This window comes from Diabrotica virgifera, chromosome 4 (assembly GCF_917563875.1).
Source record: "Diabrotica virgifera virgifera chromosome 4, PGI_DIABVI_V3a".
NCBI lineage: Eukaryota > Metazoa > Arthropoda > Insecta > Coleoptera > Chrysomelidae > Diabrotica > Diabrotica virgifera.
The window spans coordinates 106,376,111-106,401,872 of NC_065446.1; the positions used below are offsets into that span (position 1 = coordinate 106,376,111).

Sequence of the window (25,762 nt, forward strand, 5' to 3'; positions counted from 1 at the left end):
ATTCTGCAGGTGTCAAATAAAAGATCATAAGCTAAACTTTCAAACTTGTTTAAAAAAAGTTAATATAAAGTGCATTTATTAGTAATAAATAATTATGCAAAAGTCTCGTCAATTTTTCCTTATAAACAATTTGAATAGCTTTTTTGTTATGGTCGGCACAAACATTTTTTTACATATTCTACAAGATGGTATTTTTACACGAACTTAAAAAAAAATAATTTAGCCTAGGTCAATTAGGGCCAAAGTTAGCAACATTTTTTTAAAAATTTACAGCTAATTTGTTTATAATACATAAGGATCGAAAATAGCGCTTTTTCACTTTTAAAGACATGAAGTATTCATAAAATTTTTTTGCTCTATTTGCTTTTCAAGGAAGTCGTCAATAAAGCTTTAGAAATGAAGTATGTAAATCCATGCGACCTAAAATTGAAATATTAACTTCAAAATCCTACAGTTTTTTGTATCTTGGGAACCAACCAATGGATTTTAATGTTTTTTTAATTTGTATGTACTTTTAGCGTACTTTACAAGTATAGAGTCAGTTGATTCATAAATTATAATAACCAATTTAATTTATTTAAACAAAAAAAAAACAATTTATTTAATTTTTTACCGTGTTTTAGGTGCACTACTACAAAGTAATGTTATTTATATAATAACTGATAAAAAATTGTTATGAATATATTATAATATATACAGGGAGGGGCTAAATTATGGAAAAAATTAATTTTCTCTAAAATGGAGGATTGTGAACAAATCCCGAAACAGGTCGATTTTTATTTTTAAATTACAATGTTTTGGCATATATTTCATATTAGTGACGTCATCCACCAGAGCGTGATGACGTAATCTATGATTTTTTTAAATAGGAATAGGGGTCGTGTGACACCCCATTTGAAAAGGTGTTCAATTCTCTATTCAGTAATATAAACATTAATATCATTATTTATACAGGGTAGCCAAAAAAATAATTTTTGAATTAAATTAATTAACGAAAAAAGAAGAATGTATAGTTTATTTATCTCAAAATACTTTCTGTCGCTGTCAGAAAATTGAAAAAAAATGTTTAGTTGGCAAATAAACATTTATTTTCGCTCAAATTAAATGTTAAAACTGCAAAGAGGTTGTCTGTGATTTAATTTAAGCGAAAAGAAATGTTTATTTGTGAAATAATTTTTTTTTATTTACTGGCAGCAGTACAATGTATTTTGAGTTAAATAAATTACATACATTCTTATTTTTGCGTCAATTAATTTAATCCAAAAATTATTATTTTGGTCACCCTGTATAAATAAGGATATAATTGTTTATATTACTGAATAGACAATTGAACACCCTTTCAAATGAGGTGTCACATGACACCTATTCCCATTTAAAAAAATCATCGATTACGTCATCAAGCTCAGATGGATGACGACACTAGTATAAAATATATGCCAAAAAAATTGTAATTTAAAAATAAAAATCGACCTGTTTCGGGATTTTTCTTCAAAGTCGTCGATTTTAGAGAAAATTAATTTATTCCATAATTTAGCCCTCTCTGTATATATTATTATAATAAAAGAAAAATTTCTATAAAAGTGTGACTTTTACTCTATAAGTTTGCTTACAGTTGCAGTAATTTTTTTGATTCATTGTTTATCAAATCATTGTTATGTCTTAGATTTTATATTTATATGAATAAAAAATAATATTACCTGGGGAATAGTCCGATATTCCTCTACCAAGGCCATAACTGTACCAAATTTTCTGGAGGCCTGGGATAACGGCGAATAGCTCTTTTTAATTCATCCCATAAATGCTTAACAGGATTGAGATCTGGGCTGCATGCGGGCCTTCTAATCTTATCAGTCCAACCTCTATTTTATGAGTCAATCAGTGTTTTTATTTACAAAAAATGGTACAGCTCTTACACGAAAAGAGATATTCGGATAATTCAAAAAACAAAATTTTAGTGATGTCTCTGGGATAATATGACAGGACTATTACACAAAATGAGCCCTTCCGTTTTTCCACAGAATTTTTTAAAGTTAGTAGAAAATACAACGCTTCCATTCACCCCTGTATAATGCCACGCAAGCAAATTTTTTTGTTACCGGAAAAATACGAAACGATATCAATATATGTATCTACAAATTGGTGCAAAAATCTTAAAAATCGGAGCACAAATAATAAAGTTATAAACTATTAAACTTAATCAAAAATTTTGGGTGGCCGAATTTTGTGCCGGTGAGTGTAGTAATTATATATTTATTACAATTTTTTATCAATTATTACATACATAACATTGTAGTTGTTCACCTAAAATACGGTAAAAAAAATTAAAAAAAAACATTTTAAACAAATTAAATTGTTTATTAAATAATTTATAAATCAACAGACTCCATATTTGTAAAGTACGCTAAAAGTACATACAACTTAAAAAAACATTAAAATCCATTGGTTGGTTCCCAAGTTACAGAAATTGTAGGATTTTGAAGTTGATATTTCAATTTTAGGTCGCACGGATTTTATGCTTCTACTTCATTTTTGAAGCTTTATTGACGACTCCCTTAAAGAGCAAATAAATCCAAAAATTTTTCTGAATACTTCGTGTCTTTAAAAGTGGAAGAGCGCTATTTTCGATTCTTATTTATCATAAACAAATTAGCTGTGGATTTTTAAAAAAATGTTGCTAACTTTGGCCTTAATTGACCTAGGCTAACTTATTTTTTCCTAAGTTCGTATAAAAATGCCATCTTTTAGAATGTGCAAAAAAATGTTTGTAGCGGCCATAACAAGAAAGTTATTCAAATTGTTTATAAGGAAAAATTAACGAGACATTTTCATAATTATTTATTACTAATAAATGCACTATTTATTAACATTTTTTAAACAGGTTTGAAAGTTTAGCTTATGCTCTTACATTTGACACCTGCAGAGTGGTTCTAACATTCTGTTTTTCTGACATATGTTATTGCAAAAAAAGCTCTCTGGGATAAACAATTTGAATAAAATATAAACAATTAAATGAATCGCTTTGAAATTTTTGTCACGTGTTAAACACTAATTAACCCTCATTTGACAAAAAATTCAAAGTTGTACACTAATTTTTAAAATAGTTATGGCAAAATTAATTTTTTTGAAATTTAGACCTTTTTTCTCAATTATATTAACAATAAATAAGTGTATCAACCTTTGTAATACGTCATTTTAAAGGCTTTTCTATGCTCTCGAAGATTTTTGTTCTAGTGTAACCAGAAGGTGCACTGTTTTCCATTGATTTGAAAAAAATCGGAAAAAATGCCGTTTTTCGACATTAAATTGTTTATAAATAAAAATGGCCGCCAGATCCTACGCAGGAAATAGTCACAATTTGTTCTCATAGGTATTACCTGTCGAAAAAATGCTTCAGTACCCTGGCTGCTCGAGTATCATGGAAAAAACCTTATTACCCTGGACTAACTCTATTTGTTGTCATTCGGCTAATGTGGTCATTCTATTATACTTTTTTATTTCTTACTCAGTTACTAATGTTGTCCACCTTGAGTCTCCATCGAATATCAGTAGTTCTAACTAATAGACCCACATAATAAACCCAAAATCTGTTACTATCAATTTTTTGAACGGGTTTTATCTCTGCTGTTTCTAGCAATGTTTTTGTGCTCTCTATGTCAGGTTGCGTTAATGTCGTATTTAATTTTATTGGTTTGATGACTGCTTTGTAAATTCTGCCGTTCATTTTTTTTTCGATATTTTTATTTCTCTATATTGTTTCATTCAGGCAACCTGCGGCTTTGTTTGCTCTATTCACTTGATCTTCCTCTTCTGTTAGACTTACATCCGTGCTGTAAAAACACTTACATTTTTTAATTCATCTTCTTGTAGTTCTTATTGGCGGTGGCTGTGTAAACATCTACTGAGCTACAACTATACCACTCTCTTCGGTTTCTCAATCAGGAAATTCTTAAGCGAAACCTAAAAGAGTGGTATAGCTCTATAGAATAGCTCTCGTAGAGCTTTTAATTACTATTTTATAAATATTTCCTGATATTCTCGGTCTGGGATTAATAAAACAGTTCAATATTTTTCAGACTTTTTCAATTCATACAATGTTAAAAGCTCCAAATACCATAATTTATAATTTCACTATTCTGAAAATTGCAATTGATTGGTCTATAGTACAATGTTTGTTTTATGTTTATCTACACTTCTTTTAATTGATTTACAGTATTCTAACACTATATCATAATTCATAAAAATATTTATTATAGTTATTAAGATACCAAGAGTATTATTATAAGGATAATAACGGTTGAGGTCAATGGCCTATATGTTACCGGCCAAACCCGAATTCAGGACAAACTAGTTTGGCCTAGGCCAAACTAGTTTGTCCTATCGCGCGTAGGCCAAACTAGTTTGTCCTAGGCCAAACTAGTTTGGCCTAGGCCAAATATATCCTTATATATGATTTATCCTGATATGTATAATAAAGACTCACACTTCAGGATAAACTAGTACGGCTTAGTCTAAACCAATTTAGCAGAGTCGAAAGTAATTTAGCGAACATGTAAGGACTTTTACATGCGGGGAATTCCCAAATCACGTCCCAACAGGGATGGCAAAAAAAATACACATCGATATATTAAATCATATGATACATCGAATGAAGATACTGATACATGCTATAGATCAATATATTGTCGTATAATTAAATAATATAAAAAATAATAAATTAAAGAATGAGGTTTTCTCCAAAAATTAAAAGAAAAGATACACTTACGAATAAAATCGAGTACGAATTAATATTGTTTTCACCAATTTTGAAAAAATGTGAAAACGTTGAATTATTATCCACGTCCGTCTGTCCGTCCGTCCGTCTGTCTGTCTGCCGTGAACTCAACTCCTCCGTCATTTCACCAGGTAGAATGACATATGAGGTGTCAAATGAAAGCTTATAATCCAAGGATGGTACTAAAGGTGAGAAGTTTAACCTAGGCTGTCTGTCCGTCCGACCGCGAATATAACTCAATATTATTGTTTTTTTGTTACGAATAATTATAATTTTAATAAAAATGCTTATTTTTCCAAGAACAAAGTATTTTATTCAATGTATTATTTATATTAAGCCGTACTGGTTCGCTGAATTACTTTCTTCTTCTTGACTTTTTCCCATTATGAGTTTGCCGTTTTCGTCTTCCATAGCACTCTATTCTCCCAGTCGCCATCTCTGAGGTCTCTATCTATCATAGCATTTCCTATGTGAGTTTTCCATCTCACTGCAGGTTTTCCTCTCCGTCTTCCTCCCCGCGGGCCCCAGTTCCGTAATCTTTTCGGCTATCTGTGCTCCCGCATTCTTTGTACATGCCCGTACCATTTCAGGGCTCTAATTTTACTACCACAACTTTTTTGTAATTGAGCATTCTACTTCTATTTTGTTTCGTATTTCCTCTGTTCTTATTCTATCCTATCTGGTAATTTGTAGACACCTTGTCATAAACTCCAATACAATTGTTCGTATTTTATTTCGTATTATTGTTGTCACTGGCCATTCTTCCGCTCTTGTAGGGTAATATTCAGCACAATGCCCTGAAAAATCCTTTTTTGTTTTCTTTAGTTAGAGTGTTCTTCCATATCATTCCATGTAGTGCTTTCGTAACTTGTTTTCCCCGTACTATTTTCATTTCTATATCTTTCATACAAGTGCCATCTCAGTTTATCATTTACCCTAAATACTTAAAAATCTTACAACTCTTAATAGTGTCTTCTAAACTTACGTTTAAATCAGCAACCAATCTGTGATCAATTATGTACTTTCGACTAGATTAAATTGGTTTAGACTAGGCTAAACTAGTTTATCCTGATATAAAAACATACATTTCAGGATAAACTAGTTTGGCCTGAAGTGTGTGTATTTATATCAGGATAAACTAGTTTGGCCTACGCGCGATAGGACAAACTAGTTTGGCCTAGGCCAAACTAGTTTGTCCTGAAATCGGGTTTGGTCGGTAACATATATACCGAGGGCCTTCCGCCCAACGGATATACGTTGACCGAATCACCGTTCAAATAAGTACATTTACCAGCAAAAAGTCGTAACGTAATTGTGGTAACGATAGTTTTACTTAGGTTGTTATTTGTCAACTTGACAGTATTTAACTAGTTATTTAAATTTAATGCAGTAGGACCTTTTTTTTTCAAAATATCGCCCTAGGGCATTATATCATACTTAACTGACTTCAAAATCATGTCATTATTTGTCAAATAATATACCATTCGGACTTTAAGTACTTAACGCTATCAATTTATTTCTTAGACTGACCTTACGATTTAACTTCTCTAATTTATTGTGTGTCTCTGCTTCCAGGAATTTCTCTTTTTTCTTTGAGTCATTCAGTCGGTTTCTAGACTGTGGTTGAATTCTCTAGACTGAACAGCGGTTCGGTCAGGTTACTTGTTACTTGTCATATCAAGAGCCGTGCACTTGGAAAGTCGATTCGAGTATATTCCACCATGGAAAGAGCACGGCTATCGTAACAATATTTTGACTTCAGTTTGATTTTTCTGTGGATATACCTTTTACGTCCTTTTTATAAACCCCTCTTCTGTCTATTTCTTTGGTTCCAATTTAGAATTTCTGTAACTGAACGGAGTCATATGCCTTGCTATTCTCATCTTTACTTTGTTCCTCAAGCTGTCACTCCCTGTTCCATCAGAACTCTTTTGTAAAGTAATACAATATACGATTTAACACTTTCTCTTTCGCTCCCTCTACCTGTAGCTTCACAATCATTCGTGGGTCCTTGATGTCTGTACTATTTACAGTGGCGGTTTCTCCATAAGTGCACATGTGCACGTGAACCCCCAAAATTATTTTCACACCAACATTCATATAATATGTAAAATTTATCATTATATAAATAACATTTTAATCTAACTATACAGTAATTGAAATTGGAAATAACAGATCCAAGGAGTTTATAAGTATATTTTTATTCTATTTCAAAGGAGAAACTTCACGGATGCGAGGCCTTAGACAGAACCTTGTTCACCGCTCACGGTGGTTCCTATCCCAATAACTTTTCATACGGCAAAATACAACTCACCACCCGCCCCGCTATAGCCCATAAGTTTAGATGGCCACAAGAGCACACATTGGATGTGATCTTATAGTAGGGGAGCAAAGTATACTAAATGTGCAGTCACTCAAGCCTTATGGGGACCCAGGGCCGCGCCGTCCACGTGTGCAATGTGTGCGGCGCACACAGGCGCCAGCAATTAAGGAGCGCCACTAGAGTTTTCACAAAAATTTTAGGCGGATCAAAATAACACTTATCCATTTTTTTCAGCTTCTACCAAACGTTGGGAATCATAAAACAACACTTTGCAAGTCTGGCTTTAAAGCATTTACCTAATACACGCTGGTCCAGCATAATTGATGCTTTACAGCCATTATACAAAAAATTGTCAGAAATTTATTTTGCTTTATGTAATATAACGCATTACCATAAAGATCGTAATTGAAATTATCAAGCTAGATCTTTAGGAGATAAAATATCAACATTTACATTCATATGCTCAGTTGTTCAGTCTACATACCTATGGTATAAAGTTCCGATGAAAGTTAACTTCGTTAGCAAAATTTTTCAATCAAAAACAATGAATATGCAGCTGGCATTAAATGATTTACAAGAGATAAAAAAATTGTTACTAGAGTTTCGGACAGATATCAAATTTAATGATGTTATTGCTTCAGCAAATGAAACTGCAGAGAAACTGAATGTGGAGCCCAGTTATCAACCAACCAGGTTGATTAGGAACATAAAGACGAACCGATTTTGAATCCTAAAATGTCATACAAAGTTAATTTCTTTCATTGTGTTCTCGAGCAAGCATTAATTTGGAAATTTGGAAAAAAACCGAGATTCAATGATCATCTACATATTATAGAGGGAGACGATTTTTTAAAGAATTATATGAATTATACAGCTTCAGCCTTTGTTAAAAGAATTAAATAATGATGTTTGTAAAATTTTAAAATATATATTTTTAACGGTATTAACTGTTTCTTCATCTTAATGTGCCTATCCGTGACGAATGTAGGTGATCATCATGGCAATCTTTATCTCAGCTATATCCGCGCTATTCAGAGCGGAAAAGCTGCACAGATGTTGTATCAAACCAGGTACTGAGGTATTTTAACCAGGATGTTTTTTTCTTGCTGGACCTCGCTTTCCAAACATTTTTCCTTGCACGATGACTTGCAGTGGAGCATATCTGGAATAATTTCGCATAATGTGTAGAAAGTACTCTAACTTCGCGATTTGATGGTGGCCAGTACCTCTCGGTTCTTCTTCATTTTTCTGAGGACCTTCTCATTTGTGACCCGGGCAGTCCACGGCATTTTAAGAACTCTACGGTATAGCCACATCTCAAATCTTCCAATTTTCTGCACATTTTCTGTTCAAGGTCAATTATTCAACACCATAAAAAAGGACAGAGAAGACGTAGCATCGCAGCATTCTTACTTTTATACCAAGAGAGAGGTTGTGACTCTTGAAGAAAGTCCCCATACGGTTGAAGGTGGATTTAGCTTTTTCATTGCGCTCTCTTATTTCTTATTCTGATTCCGGTAAGTGCTGGAAGGCGCGAAAAGTAAATTTTTCTGAAATAGATATTTATTTTCAAGTTTACCTGTATCTTTAGTTATTTATGTTGTTACGCCAAATGTATTTACTTAATTATTTTAGCTTTGTTTATTTTCCTGTTGCGTATATGAGAATTTTTAGTTATTTTTGTTTGGTTACAATAAATAATTATATATTTTCCCATTATTTAATTTAACGAGACGATTTAAAAGAATGCGTATTTTTGGGCGCCATTAAATATTTTGCACACAGGCGCTAACACTTGCTGGCGCGGCACTGTGGGGACCTAATGGGTTGTGAAGAGTAGGGTCTAAAACCAAAAAAAGTTAAGTAAAGTTTTCCATTTTAGTGGGCACTTGCCATTTTTTAATTTAATTTTCCATTTCCAACAATCGTTTTTTCCGATTATAACGCCATCTATCCATAATTAGAAAAAATGTTTCGAATAAAAGTTACTTATTTTTATGTAGGGAATCAAAATGTGCAATAAAAAATGGGGGCTCCTATTTAAGATTTTAAAGTAACCCCCCACCCCACCTCCGTGGGGGGTCGTGTTTGGTGCCATTCGATATATTTTTCAAAAATATTGAATAAGTGTATTTTACAGTTTTTCGATCTGATGTTCATTTCGCGAAATATCACGGGATTCGTATTTATAATATTAAATTTACCCCCCCCATCCCTCTCCGCGGGAAGTCATGTTTGGTATCATTCGATAGATTTTTAAAAAATATTGAGCACATATTTTTAGTTTTTCGATCTGTCATTCATTTCACGAAATATTCGCTTTTTTCTTGTGAAATTTTGGGACTCACCCATTTCCTTACGCCCGGCTCAAATCGACAGATTTTTGAAATATACACTTTTTTGCATGTATTTAACTTATCTTATCTTAATCTGACAATTTCGAGTTTTTTTAAGGATAGATTTTTTTTTTCGGATTCCCCTTAATGAACTCCCCTGTGTTAAGAGCCAATATATGGTACATCTGCAGGGTACCAGGTTTCTCCCCATATGCTAATCAGACGCGCTCGAGTAACTGCAATAATCCCTGCTTGGGCTCCCCTACCATTATGCTTATGTTGTTTTTAACGTGCACGATGCACGGCACACGTATTTTACGTTTAAATTTTGCTTTCCTGAAGTTAGTATTTCGAAACAATATTATTAAGAATGGGAGGATTTGTGGATGTAAATGTTAGCGTGGAATATTTAAAATCAATTAAATTTTCTTCATTATATTTAGAAGAAAAATTAAAAATGCCGAAACCAAATTTGTTAATTAAGAATGTACCAAAGTGCAAAGGTCGGGATTATAAATGATTATTTAAAATGGAGATTTGTGTAAAAACTTACAAATTGTGTAGGTGTGAAGTACATATTTGGAGAAGAGGAAGCATACCGAATAAAATAAAAGATGCGATTTTAACTATCCAGTCCACTTCACTAAATTTTTGATTAAAAATAATTTACAAGACGATTTTTCTGAAATAATTTGAATTCTTCAATTACTTGTTACGATGCCAGTGACAACTGCAGAAACAGAACGATGTCTCTCTGCATTGAAACGTATCAAAACTTTCCTTAGAATAGCTATGGGTCAGGATTGATTAACTGCACTCACAATGTTTTCAATTAAAAAAAAATGATTCAAGAAATTTCAAATTTTACTGAATTTGTTTGTGAATAATTTATCTAAAAAAAAGGCGACTGACTTTCGTTACAAAACTTGCTTTTAACATTGAAACACTAAATTATAATTTTAAGTCAATAAAATACATTATTTATTGTAATTTTTAATAAGGTCCTTTGATTTTTACAATTTGACGACACTCAAAAAATTTTACCTACGGAAATAGGGTCTCAAGGTCTTTTTATATCTTAATATTATGTGTGCACCCCCAATATTTTACACCAGGCGCCGCCACTGACTATTTACCTATTTACCTTTAGAGAGCTTGAATATTATTTGACAGAATTACTGTGTGGTCCGCGTATATAATCACATTAAGTAGTTCCCCGTTGATTTTTATTAAATATAGCTGTCTCTCACGTGCCTTTTCAAATAACTGGTCTGAGTACCTAAACATTGAACAATGTTGGCGACAAAATGCAACATTTTGCAACATTTTTACGATAGCAATTTGATTCCAGTACAAATTTTTAATGACACAAATATCTTTGTCATCTATTCCTATATTTTTCAGCATTTGAATTAATTTTATATGCTGTACTTTATCGAATGTATTTTCGAAGTTCCCGAAGAAAGCAAATGACATTGTATATTATACAAAATACATATTTTCTTTGGTAACGGCATTTTTGTAATAGGATGTTTAGCGCAAGAAAAGTCTCCCTGATCCCATAGCGTTTCTAAAACCAAATTAGGTATCTTTGAGATCTTCGCATTTGCGTCTAATTCTGTTGTGCAGTATTCTTAGGAAAATCTTAAGAGTGTGCCTCATTAGGCTAATTCGATATTATGAGCCTTTTCACGCATTGTGTGTTTAGGTATTGCGACAAGATGGAATTGAGCCAATCTGTGGGAATCATTCCAGTGTTATAATATTGCATTAAAAAGTCTTATTACTACTTCTATGTTGTCTTTATCTATTAGCTCCTATTACTGCTTCATACTGTATGGTAATTTTTACAATTTGTCGGTGCATTCTAATCAGATTCTAAGCATTACTTCAATCCCTACAACTACAATTTCTTGTGTGTCTCAGCTCTCAGCTGTTATTCCATTATTCCGAATTTTAGCGTTATTATCGCCACCTCAATTTCTGATTTCAGTATTTGAGGTTCGTTTTCATAAATTGTTTTCTCAGTCTGAACTTTATTGTCAGAGAAACGTATTTCGAAATTTTATTTCCACATCGCTGTGATACCTTCGGCGTTTGTTACGGTATTGCCTCTATTATTTTCAATGATCTGTGTCTGCGGTTTGAATTCTCTCGCTGGACATTTGTTGACTATTGAGAAAAGTTTTCTAGATTATTGGCGACCAGCATGTTTGTCTAATTGTGCACAGCATCATCATCATCAATCAGCCCTGATTTATCCATTGTTGAACATAGGCCTCCTCCAGATATTTCAATCTCCTTCTGTTCTGCACCTTTACTATCCAATTGCTCACAATTTTTTGAGGTCGTCGGTCCACCGCGTTGGGTGTCTTCTTCGGCTTTGCCCGTGGTCTCCACTCATGCAATTTTGTTTTCCATCTGTCGTCTTTCATTCTTGCAACATGTCCTGCCCATCTCCATTTTTGCGTCGTAATACGTTCGATAATATCTTCGACTCCGTTTCGCCTACGCACTTCCTCGTTTCTTACTATATTTCTTAAGCTTATTCCAAGCACTGATCTCTCAACTCTCCATTTTTCGTTGTGCCCTGCTCAATTCTTCAACTGATGTTTTTGTGAGAGTTAAAGTTTCTTCTACGTATGTGAGGACTGGTAGAACGCACTGGTTAAAAGATTTCCTTGTTAAATAGATTGGTCATCATCATCATCCAGGCTTCTGCATCCAAAGTTGAACATAGGCCTCCCCTAATTTCTTCCAGTTTTGTCGATCTTGGGCTTTCTGCAACCAATTCCCAGCAATCCTTTTGACGTCGTCTGTCCATCGTGTAGGTGATCTACCTCTACTTCTTCTGTCTTCTCTTGGTCTCCACACTGTAATTTTTTGGGTCCACCTCCCGTCCTTCATTCTGGCTATATGGCCCGCCCAATTCCACTTCAGCCATGCTACTCGCTCTATGACATCTGTGACGCATGTCCTGATTTTTTCGTTTTTGACCCTGTCTATGCGTGTCAGTCCAAGTAGTGAGTGTTCCATTCTTCTTTGGGCCACTCTAAGTTTCGTTGCTGTGGCCTGGGTTAACGATAATGTTTCGGCGCCGTAAGTCATGACTGGAAGCACACATTGGTTGAACGTCTTTCTTTTCAAATAATTTTGCAAGTTGCTCTTGAAGATGTCTGATAGAGCTCCATATGCGGCCCATGCTAAGGTGATCCTTCTCTGTAATTCGGCAGTTTGATTGTCCCTGGCAATTTGGATTTCATGCCCTAAGTATTTATATTTATGGATCAATGCTATTTCGTTGTATTGATATTATTCTCCGGTAACAAAAAAATTTTGCTTGCATGGCATTATACAGAGGTGAATGAAAGCGTTGTATTTTCTCCTAACTTTAAAAAATTATGTGGAAAAATGGAATAGCTGATTTGGTTCTATAGTCCTGTCATATTATCCCAGAGGCATCACTAAAATTTTATTTTTTGAATTATCCGAATATCTCTTTTTTTGTAAGAGCTGTACCATTTTTTGTAACTAAAAACACTGATTGACTCATAAAATAGAGGTTGGATTGATAAGATTAGAATGGCCCGCATTAACCCCAGATCTAAATCCTATTGAGCATTTATGGGATAATTTAAAAAAGCTACACACACCGGCAAAATTAGCCGAACACCTTAAAAATGGGACATGTTTGATGTCTCGAATCTCCTAATCCTGTTGTAGGATTCTGTTGTTCTTTTAGTATGTTATAGCCCTATTAGTTAAGAATATCGGTGTAATAATATTGTTGCTAGACAGGTAAATGTCATTTTATACCGGGTGTTACAATCATACTGTGTTTTTTTCTTAAAGTTCGGAACACCCTGTGGAATATTCTAGCGTATATAAAATATTAAAATTAAAACTAGATTGTAGACTTAGGCTTTCTTAACATTTTATTTTTTGATTCATTTGCTTATGTTGTAAAATAAAAAAGTTATGTGCTTTAACAACTAGCCATGCTTTTTATCAATAAATCCTCATAGTAGGGGAGGAAAGTATGTATGCTAAATATACAGTTACTCGAGCGTTATGGGGACCTATTTCATTGTGAAGAGTGGGTGCTAAAACCAAAAAAAGTTAAGTTAAGTTTTTCATAAAATGTGGGACTCTCCATTTTTTAATTTAATTTTCCATTTCCACCAATCGTTTTTTCCGATTATAGGAAATATAGGCTATATCTTTCCATAATTGGAAAAAATGTTGCGAATAAATGTTGCTTATTTTTACGTCGAGGATCCAAATCTTGAATAAAAATTGGGGGCTTCTATTTAAGATTTTAAAGCAACCCCCACACCACCTTCGTGGGGGGTCGTGTTTGGTGCCATTTGGTGGATTTTTGAAAAATATTGAATAGGTGCATTTTGAAGTTTTACGATCTGATGTTTATTTCGCAAAATATCGCAGGGTTCCTATTTAAAATTTTTAATTTACCCCCGCACCCCACCCCTCTCCGTGGGGTGCCACGAGTCCCCACGGAGGTGGGGTGGGGATTTAATTTAAAATCTTAAATAGGAGCCCCCAATTTTAATTTCAGATTTGGATTCTTTACGTAAAAATAAGCAACTTTTATTCGACACGTTTTGTCGAATTATGGATAGATAGCGCTATAATCAGAGAAAAATGATTGTTTCAAATGGAAAATTAAATTAAAAAATGAAAAGTCCCCCACTTTATGGGAAACTTAACTTAACCTTTTTCTGATTTTAGCACATACTCTCCAGAATCCAATAGGTCCCCATAACGCTCGAGTAACTGCAAATTTAGTATACCCCCAACTATGAGGATTTATTGATGAAAAACATGGATAGTTGTTAACGCACATAACTTTTTTATTATCTTACGTAAGTAAATGAATCAAAAAGGAAAATGTTAAGAAAGCCTAAGTCTACCCTAATAGTGTTAATTTTAATATTTTACATATGCTAGAACAGCGTTTCCCAAACTTTTTTTCCGTGGCCCGGTTATTTTTGTGCTTATCCTTCGTGACCCACTAATTTTTTGCATAGCCTGGTGTGTGTACAAGAAAACATATTTAAATATTTATTACAGTTTTATATATTTTAATAAAGAATCATTTGCTCAAAAACAAATGTAATAAAACAACATAATAATCAAGTATTAATGAGAAGTAGATGTTAATTTTATCCTCAGGTTCGGTTTGACTTCCAAATGGTTCCTATATTTATTTTTATGGAAAAGTAGTGTTAAAAACCCTACCTCACATTTATAGGTCGTAACAAAAGAAATTAGAAATGTTATCGATTTTTCTGCTAAAACTGGGTACCTACTCCTGGCGGCAAAACAGCCAAAAATCTATCAGTGGTATTTTTTCTAATATGTCTTTGAGTGCTTTATCACACGATAGTTTAATTACTGACTCAACATACGACCATTGTAAATGGATACCTTATCTACGCTTTGTTGCTGTGGATGGGGGAAAGTATTCCTTCAGATCTCATCCGACAATGAATTTACGATATTATTTTTTTTGTAGTTCCGTTAGCTTTGCAAAAACTTTGTAAATTCCTGCTTCCGCGCGACGTGTCTACAAATTAAGTTTTTTGGTTGAAGCTTCCACCTTCTCTTGTACTTTACATTGCTACCTTGTAATGTCATATTTGAATTGTTCAAGAAGTCAAAAATATCACAAAGGTAGACTACCTTGATTAACCAATTGACATCATGAAAACTGTCTTTAAATTGAAATATTGCATTCCTAGCCGTTGGTGGATGTGCTTCTAAGAATATTGAAATTTCTTCCTTCAATTCAATAGGTCTTTCTAAAACATTCCTTTTTGATAGCCAACGCACTTCGCAGTGCAAAATAAGATCTTCACGTTCACTTCCCATTCAGGGGCGTCATTTGATAGGGGGCAGGGGGGGCATTTGCCCCCCCTGGCCCTGAAAATTACTGAAATTTACAAAAAATAGATCAATTTTGTATTATGTTTGCATATAAATGTATTGTATATACAGTGCTAGTCAAAAGTCCGTACCCCCCCTCGTATCTTCTGAACGGTTATACCTATAATAGTGAAATTTGGAGAAAGGAAATAAACGGACGTAAGCTTCTTAACTAGTTATGACAGGTGACTTAATAGTGACAGGTGACGTTACAGAGCCACTGTGACCGATAATTTTAAATAGGACTTTATGGCAAGTGACACCTCGTTTGAACGGTATTTAAAATACCTATTCAGTCATACTAATTTTTTTGGGTTTAAGTTGATTTTAATTTTGGTGAATAAATTAAATAAATATAATATTGTAGGTTCGAATTTAATTAATAAAAATTCAAATGTCCGCCTATGGATTTTTTGTTAAAAAAGTTGACGTTTTTTAATTCTCTAGTAGTTTTTACGTCAACGTCAACCTGTTTGACAAGTAATCATAGGCGGAATTTTTAATTTTTATTAATTAAATGCGAAACTACAATTTTATATTTATTTCATTTGTACATCAAAATTAGCTTAAACTCAAACAGAATTAGTATGACTGAATAGGTATTTTCAATACCTTTCAAACGAGGTATCACTTGCCATAAGGTCCCATTTAAAATTATCGGTCACAGTGGCTCTGTAACGTCATCTGTCACTATTACGTCACCTGTCATGACTAGTTAAGAAGCTTACGTCCGTTTATTTTCTCCTTCCAAATTTCACTATTATAGGTATAGCCGTTCAAAAGATACTAGGCGGGGTACGGACTTTTGACTAGCACTGTATAATGCTTGCCCCCCACTATCAAAATTTCAAATGACGCCCCTGTTCCCATTTCTCTGCACAAAGCAGAGACTACTTTGTGAGTTCAGTGGGCGAGATTTTATGAAGTTTAAAAAATTTACACTCTCCTTCATAGATTCGGTTAAAATCAGTGGCATTTTTTGACAGCTAATACCTCTGTGTGGATGCTAAATGCACCCAAATACATTCTGGCGTTAAGGCTTTGATCCCCCGAAAAAGTACAGTACAAGTGCCTGCCATTGTCCGTGATCCATTGCTACTAAGTCCCACACATTTCTCACACATTCTTCTATTCAATTCCATTACCACTAATGTAGCTAGCAATCAGATTTAATATTTTTTCAGTTGTTGATCTTGTTGATAAAGATTTACAAAATAGAAATTCTTCGTGAATAGTATTTTCAAAATCGTGTCTTACAAAACATATTAGATTAGCATTATCTGATATGTCTGTAGTTTCATCAAGTTGCAAGGAAAAATAGTTATAGTCCTTTAAGTGACATACATATAATAGTTTCTTCAATATTATCTGCCATCTCCACAATACTAAGCTTCAATGTGTTATTTGATATAGCCAGCGAATTCACATCTTACTTTTCCTGCTGCTGTTCATCACATTTTATCCGAGGTGCATGGGCGCCCATACAAAAATTTTCAGGGGGGCAGACGTGAGAATGTTGCACATTATATTTTGTATAATTTGGATAACCATATTATATAGTATACAGCACCCGAAAAGCTAGGGGGGGCACGGCCCCCCTGCGCATGGGTATGGGCGCCCATGCCGAGATGCTACTATTTTCATTGCTAGAACTATTAATTTCTTGGCCATTGTGTGTGGATAACCTGTTTCAGCAATTAATTTTGATATTTCATAAGAAGCCAGTACAAGGTTTTCAGATTGAGCGTTCTGAGAAAATTCAAAAATATATTCTCTATGGTAGCTATTAATTCTCTCTTTTTATTTATAAAAAAAACCTATTCGTCAAAGACAGGCGACCCGGTATTTTGGTTTCGTGGCCCGGTACCGGGTCGCGACCCACCATTTGGGAAACGCTGTGCTAGAATATTCCACTAGTCCAGAAAGCCACTGCGCATCCGCTAGAAAAAATATTCTAATTCGGATTTTTTGCACAATCTTACTCAAAAAGAACTCCTTTTAACAAATTTGCATGTTGCCAGGACCAAAAAGTGGTCAAAAATTTTTTAAACGTTTTTTTTTCTTTTTTTCCTAAAATTATTTTTTTTGCACGGAAAAAAGTTTTTTTAGGTTTTTTGGATCATTCCAAAGAGAAAAGGTCTTTAGTGACTTTTCTCTAAAAATGATAATTTTTGACATATAAGCGATTCAAAATTGAAAAATTGCGAAATCGGCCATTTTTAACCCTCAAAAACTATGTGAAAAGCTGAAAATTTGAATGTTGCCAAGGTAGGTAGGTATTCTTTAAACATCGATTGATGAAATCCCGAAGAGTTTTTTGCAATACAATATTTAAAACTCCTTTGTTTTTTAATTGCTAATCAAGCGTTCACGACACCATTTTCCACCGACAGTATGGTGCAAATTAGAGGAATAAATTCGTTATTTCGTAAACCGGCGACTTTAAGGAAAAATCCCGAAACAGGTCGATTTTTATTTTTAAGTTATGATATTGTGGCATATATGGTATACTAGTGACGTCATCCATATGGACGTGATGACGTAATCGATGATTTTTTTAAATGATAATAGGGGTCGTGTGCTAGCTCATTTGAAAGGTTCTTCAATTCTCTATTCAGTAATATAAACATTTACATAATTATTTATACAGGGTGTCCAAAAAATTTTTAATAAATTAAATTATGTGACAAAAAAAGAAGTAGAAGGACAACCTGTATAAAAAATTATGTAAATTTTTACATTACTTGATAGAGAATTGAAGAACCTTTCAAACGAGCTACCACACGACCCCTATTCTCATTTAAAAAAATCATCGATTACGTCATCACGCCCAGACGGATGACGTCACTAGTATACCATATATGCCACAATATCATAACTTAAAAATAAAAATCGACCCGTTTCGGGATTTTTCCTCAAAGTCGCCGATTTTCGAAATAACGAATTTATTCCTTTCATTTGCACCATACTGTCGGTGGAAAATAGTGTCGCGCACGCTTGATTCGCAATTAAAAAACAAAGGAGTTTTGAATAATGTATTGCAAAAAACGCTTCGGGATTTCATCAATCGATGTTTAAAGAATATCTACCTACCTTGGCAACATTCAAATTTTCAGTTTTTCACATAGTCTTTGAGGGTTAAAAATGGCCGATTTCGCAATTTTTCAATTTTTAATCGCTTATAAAAACTATCATTTTTAGAAAAAAGTCACTAAACACCTTTTCTGTTTGGAATGATCCAAAAAACCTAAAAAAAACTTTTTTCCATGCAATAAAAATAATTTTAGCAAAAAAAACAAAAAAAAAAAAGTTTAAAAAATTTTTGACCACCTTTTGGTCCTGGCAACATCCAAATTTGTTAAAAGGAGTCCTTTTTGAGTAAGATTGTGCAAAAAATCCGAATTAGAATATTTTTCCTAGCGGATGCGCAGTGGCTTTCTGGACTACACAGGGTGCTTCAAACTGTAAGAAAAAAACACATTATGCTTGGTACACCCGGTATAAAATGATATATACCTGTCTAGCAACAATATTATTACAACGATATTCTTAAATAATAAGGCTATAACATACTAAAAGAATCACTTAAATCTGACCAGTGTTTTAGGAAATTCAAGACATCAAACATGTTCCATTTTTAAGGTGTTCGGCTAATTTTGCCGGTGTGTGTATTTGCCGTAATCCTAGGTCTCCAGAAAATTTGGTACCGTTATGGCCCTGGTAAAGGAATATCGGGCTATTCCCCAGGCAAGGATAACACATCTTTATTCGATGCTAAACAGATTGCGAGCTGTCGTTGCTGCAAGAGGTGGTCGTACCCGCTATTGAATTGTTTTGTTTTGTTAATTTTAGTGGGTTTCATATTTTTAAATAAATAAACCTTCAAAACAGTGTTTTTTTATACCTCTTACAAGAAAAGAGATGTTTGGATAATTCAAAAACAAAACCTTGGTAATACCTTCAGGATAATACAAAAGGAGTATGAAACAAACTCAGGCCTCCAATTTTTCCACAGAATTTTTTAAAATTAGGAGAAAAAATAACGCTTCCATCCACTTATAATGTCACAGTATAATGTCAAGCAAGCAAGCAAGCATAGTGATTTAACCCAGCCTGAGAGACTTGCTCACCCCTAGAGAATGACATTCGGGTGATACAATTCATTGGGGCGAGGAGGATTAACTCCCGTAAACAGGAATCACTCCACCCCACTTCAATGCTCCAGACCATCCACTTACCCCCCGATAGCAGTCTGATGCGCTATAGGGGCTCTCAATCAGCAAAGTGCTTATCATATGGGAGTCTTGGGTACACGGACTCCCATATGAAATCCAACCCCGATCAATGCAGGCCAGCGTAAGGCGCTCTATTCCCGCTATCTCTAGTGACTTATCTTCGATCTGTTTTGCTTGCTCGGGCGCCGAGTCCCCGCTCTGGGCTATGTCCAGTTCGGCGACTCGGCGCTCGAGGATGTGGGCCCCTCATGCCCGTTTTGTTGGGTTTTGTTACTAATATTTTTTTGTGGCTTTCGCCCAGTATAATGTCATGTAAGCAAAAAATTTTTGTAACCGGAATAATAACAAACGACATCAATACAAGTACCTACAAACTGATGCAAGAATCTTGAAAATCGAAGTACAAATAATAAAATTATAGATTGTCAAAACACACAAAATCGTCGATATAACTTAATTAACCTATGAAATTCCAATTCTGTCAAAATTTGATAAATGTCATTAGTGTCAAAATTTTATAACAATGGAGTAAACATGCCTGCGGTTGGACCAAGCATTACAACGCGGTAAATTTGAATCACTCCTCTTGGTTTAAAAACAAACTATAGCTTCTCTTAAGTCCTCTGTTATGAGAACAATATGTCATCGGCATATCGGAGGTGATTTAATATCTTTCCACCGATGCTAATACCCTTTGATTCCCACTTTAGTCGTTTAAAATCGTACTCCATGACTGTTATAAATAGTTTTGGCGACAAGGTATAGTCCTGTCGCACCCCTCTGCCAATTTTTATCTTCTCAGTCATGCAATGAAGGTTAACAGTTGTTGTCACATTTTCGTATATATGTTACCGGCCAAACCCGATTTCAGGACAAACTAGTTTATCCTGATATAAATACACACTTCAGGCCAAACTAGTTTATCCTGATATAATAAAGACTCACACTTCAGGATAAACTAGTATGGCCCAGTCTAAATTAATTTAGCTGAGTCTAAAGTAATTTAGCGAACATGTAAGGACTTTTACATGCGAGAAATGCCCAAATCACGTCCCAACAGGGATTGCAAAAAAAATTATACATCAATATATATTGTATTATTTGATACATCGAATGAAGATATTGATACATGCTATAAATCAATTATATTATTGTATAATTAAATAATATAAAAAATAATAAATAAAAGGATGAGGTTTTCTCCAAAAATTAAAAGAGAAGATACACTTACGAATAAAATCGAGTTCGAATTAATATTGTTTTCAGCAATTTTGAAAAAATGTGAAAACGTTGAATTATAATCCACGTCCCTCTATCCGTCCGTCTGTCTGTCCGTGAGCTCAACTCCTCCGTCATTATACCAGGTAGAATCACAAATGAGGTGTCAAATGAAAGCTTATAATCCAAGGATGGTACTAAAGGTGATACATTTGACCTAGGCTGTCTGTCCATCCGACCGCGAAGATAACTCAATATTATTTTTTGTTTATTTTAATAAAAATGATTATTTTTCCAAGAACAAAGTATTTTATTCAATTTATTATTTATATTAAGCCGTACTAGTTCGCTGAATTACTTTCTTCTTGGCTTTTTTTCATTATGAGTTTGCCGTTTTCGTCTTCCATAACACTCTATTCTCCAAGTCGCCATCTCTGCGGTCTCTATCTATCATAGCATTTTCTATGTGAGTTTTCCATCTCACAGCAGGTCTTCCTCTCCATCTTCCTCCCCGCGGGTCCCACTCCAGTAATGCTTTCGGCCACCTGTGCTCCGGCATTCTTTGTAAATGCCGGTACCATTTCAGGGCTATACTTTTACTATCACAACTTTTTTGTAATTGAGCATTCTACTTCTATTCTGTTTCATATTTCCTCTGTTCTTATTCTTTCCTACCTGGTAATTTGTAGGCATTTTCTCATAAACTCCAATTCAACTGTTCGTATTTTTTTTCGTATTATTGTTGTCACTGGCCATTCTTCCACTCTTGTAGGGTACTATTCAGCACTATGCCCTGAAAAACCTTTTTTCTTTTCTTTAGTTAGAGTGTTCTTCCATATTACTCCATGGAGTGCTTTCGTGGCTTGTTTTCCCCGTACTATTTTCATTTCTATATCTTTCATACAAGTGCTATATCGGTTTATCATTTACCCTAAATACTTAAAAGTATTACAACTCTTAATAGTGTATTGCATCTCTCAGGAGCCTAACTACAGGTTATAGAACCAAATCAACATACCTGCGAGCTATTATAGTTAGCCGGATGAAAATTAAAGGATTTCTTACCGATCACAATTACTCCCCAGAACATGACTCGTCCTCTTTTATATTTATGAACAACTCTGACAGTTTCCGTTCTTGCTTGTCTTCCTCGTCCTCTAAGTATACGAATTCATTAATCATCTGGTTTTACATATCCTACTTTCGTTTGAAAACAGCACACTCTTCCAATTTCCAATGTTCTCTGGTTAACTCGGGATCCCGTAACTTACTCTTGATATATAGTCCTTTGGCACGAGAACTCTTCTTCTTATCGTTTCAACTAAAATATTTACACCTATAGCTTCCAAATGCTTCTTCTTCTTTAAGTTCCATCTTCTATCGAAGGTTGGAAATCATCATGGCAATGCGGACCCTGTTGACTGCCGCTCTAAATAGCTCTGCACTACTGCATTCGAACCATTCCCGTAAGTTCTTAAGCCAGGATATTCTTCGTCTTCCCACATTTCGCTTTCCTCGGATTTTGCCTTGCATAATAAGTTGTAATAATGAGTATTTTTGCCCTCTCATCACATGTCCCAAGTACTCAAGTTTTCGTCTTTTGCTAGTTAGTATTATTTCCGGTTGATTTCCTATCCTTCTAGTTACTTCCACGTTCGACATTCTTTAAATCCATGATATTCGTAGGATTCTTCTGTAACATCAAAATTCAAAGGCGGCCAACTTATTCAAATGGACTTGTTTCAATGTCCACGCTTCCAAGCCATAAAGAAGAGTAGAGAACACGTAACATCAAAGCATCCTTAGGCGTAGTTCTAACCTTATATCCCGACAACAAAGAAACTTTTTAAGTTTAATGAATGATGCACGTGCTATTTCAATACGTGTCTTAATTTCTTTGGTTTGGTCTACATTTGAGGTTATCCGTATTCCTAAGTATTTGTAGTTATCCACACTCTAAATTACAGTATCTTCAATAGTTAATTGGATATCCCTATTCCACGAACATACGTCTGTTGTGGATTATCTCGACAACGAATATTTTACTGTGCAAATTATGAAGAACGAAAGTAAATTGCAAAATACATTGTTGTTTATTGGAACAATTATTAGAGCCATTTACTTTCGCATTTCTTATGTTGCACACTAAAATATGCGTTGTCGCGATAATCCAAGACAGTCGTATATTCGTGGAATAGCCCATATTTGCGTGTGCTGATTTAGCTATGATCATGCATTTAGTTTTCTTTAAATTCATCTTCAGTCCGTAATCATGACAGCGTTCATTAAGGCGTTGCATTACGTTGTGTAAATCATTGTTGTTATCTGTTATTATTATTGTATCGTCTGCAAAACGTAGGTTGTTCAAAACTTCTCCATTGATAGATATACCTTCTATTGAATCTGAGAGCGCTTCTTGAAATACTGCTTCACTGTAGACATTGTGAAAAGTAGTGGAGACAGCACGCAACCCTGACGGACTCCTCTTTGTATTTTGATATCTTGGGTGTCCTGGTTGTCAACTCTTACCTTGGCAGTTTGATTCCAATATATATTGGATATAATTTTCATATCACGACTGTCAATATTTTTGCTTTTTAATATATCTACAAGCTTTTTATGTTGAACTTTATCAAATGCCTCTTCAAAGTCCACAAAACATATCCTGATTCATGTCCAAAAATGTTTTATAGTTGTACATTTATGGTACCTATCTCAATAAGCGAAAGCGCTCATCAACGTGGCAACCAAATGGCGTGCAAGTGGTGTGGTGTACCAGTGGCAGGTAGAATTGCTAAACCTGTATAAACGTATGTAGTACCTTGCGATACGTGCGACTACATATATTTATACAGGTTTAGCAATTCTTCCCGCCACTGGGATACCACACCACCACTTGCACGCCATTTCCACGCCATTTGGTTGCCTCGTTGGTGAGCGCTTTCGCTATATTCCCACGGTTTTAGGGTGTTTTTCAGGGTGTTGTCAGTATATCCAGCAGTCAGTGTTAGGATAGTTTTTCGGATGCTTCTCTAAAATCTTCTGGCTATTTCGCAACCATTTGTTGTCTTTTATTTTAATTGTCTTACTGTGTAATGCGGAATTTTGCTTGTAATATTATGTGATTAGAACCACAGTCTGCAGCGTAGATTACTTATTTCAGCACATTTTTATATACAGTCAAACCTGCCATATCCGGATCAATGTGGCGACAGACCGATCCGGATATGAAAAAATCCGGATATCAAGACTACTACTTCTTTTATAGTCTCTGAAACGTTTTCTCCTTCATACATTCCAGTAGTCCAACCCGTCAATAACTTTCGTCGACAGACACGTTTTATAGATCCTATAATACATTATTTTGCCATCTTTTAGTTCTTCTTTTAGTGCGTTGTCCAACAGCAGGACTGCCTTTCTCAGTAGATTTCGGTAGATCCGGACGGCGCAGAACCGTCCGGATATGGGGAGGTCCGGATATGACAGGTTCGGATATGGCAGGTTGTACTGTACAATGATGAGCGCGTTAATAACCGGCAAAATAGCACAAAAGATAGAAAACGTATTAAGTTGTGAGATAAAAAGAAATGAAACTAGTCGAGTTGGGAAATTTAGCGATATTAACCTAAAAATTTACATTATATTGATTGTTTCCCACCTTTAAACGTATCGGACGAGTTTGGCAACTACCACTGTCACAGTGACAGTTTTAGTTGACATACTCATCTGATACGTCTAAAGGTGAGAAACAATCAATATAATGTGAATGTAAATGTTAATATCGCTAAATTTCTCAGCTCGACTAGTTTCATTTCTTTTTATCTCACAACTTGATATGTTTTCCATATTTTGCGCTATTTTGCCGGTTATTAGCACGCTCATCACTGTATTTACCCTTCTTTTGTTTATTTTAGGGGCCAAATTCTTAAAACTAATACTTTTTCATTATCTTGTAGATTTGGATTTAGCAGGTTTGCCAGTAATCTTGCCACTAGACTCCGCCAGACCTCAGAAGACAGCTCCATATCTTCGTCTGAATCGAAAGAAGATTAAAATCAAGGAATATCTAGGAAGTTTATTTATTTGAAATTTATTTATTTATTTTTAAAATATTTATTTGTACATGAAAACTCCATCACTATGCAGATGCAGTTTGTTTTAATTTTTTGTAATTGTTTATGTATATATAATACATACATATATAGGGTGTCCCAAAAGTAGCGGAACGGTCGAATATTTCGCGAACTAAACATCGGATCAAAAAACTGAAAAATACGTATTCAATCATTTTCAAAAATCTATCCAATGATAACAAACACCAATCCCCACTACACCCCCTGGAGGTGGGGTGGGGGTAACTTTAAAATCTCAAATGGAAACCCCCAGTTTTTCTTGCAAATTTGGATTCGTTACGTAAAAGTAGGCAACTTTTATTCAAGACATTTTTTCGAACTGTGGATAGATGGCGCTATAATTGAGAAAAACCATTTATCCTGATAACATAGGTAAATTATAGAAACTGTCTAATATCTCACGAAATACACTTCCAAATGAGAAACCAAAAAACAGATTTTTAATCTTTTTCGAAAACCTATCGAATAACACCAAACATGACCCTCCAACCCACCCCCTGGAGGTGGGGTGGGGGGTAACATTAAAATCTTAAATAGAAACCCCCACTTTTTATTGCAGATTCGGATTCGTCATAAAAAATTAAGCAACATTTATTCGAAACATTTTTTAAAATTTTTGATAGATGGCGCTAATAAATCGTATTTTTCCAATTAAAGCGCCATCTATTAACAATTCTAAAAAATGTTTCGAATAAATGTTGCTTAATTTTTCATAACAGATCCGAATCTGTAATAAAAAGTGGAGGTTGCTATTTATGATTTTAAAGTTACCCCCCACCCCACCTCCAGGGGGTGGGTTG

The 25,762-nt window shown here is 34.4% G+C and overlaps 1 protein-coding gene across 1 annotated transcript in view; it reads left to right on the forward strand.

Annotated features, from left to right (window-relative positions):
- Positions 1-25,423, forward strand: part of LOC114333331 (uncharacterized) — a 40,809-nt gene extending 15,386 nt beyond the window's left edge. Inside the window, exon 3 of the mRNA XM_050648323.1 lies at positions 24,786-25,423. Coding sequence (XP_050504280.1) covers positions 24,786-24,882 — 97 coding nt within the window. The 3' untranslated portion in view covers positions 24,883-25,423. The remainder of the gene's footprint in view (positions 1-24,785) is intronic.
- Positions 25,424-25,762: the final 339 nt, after the last annotated feature.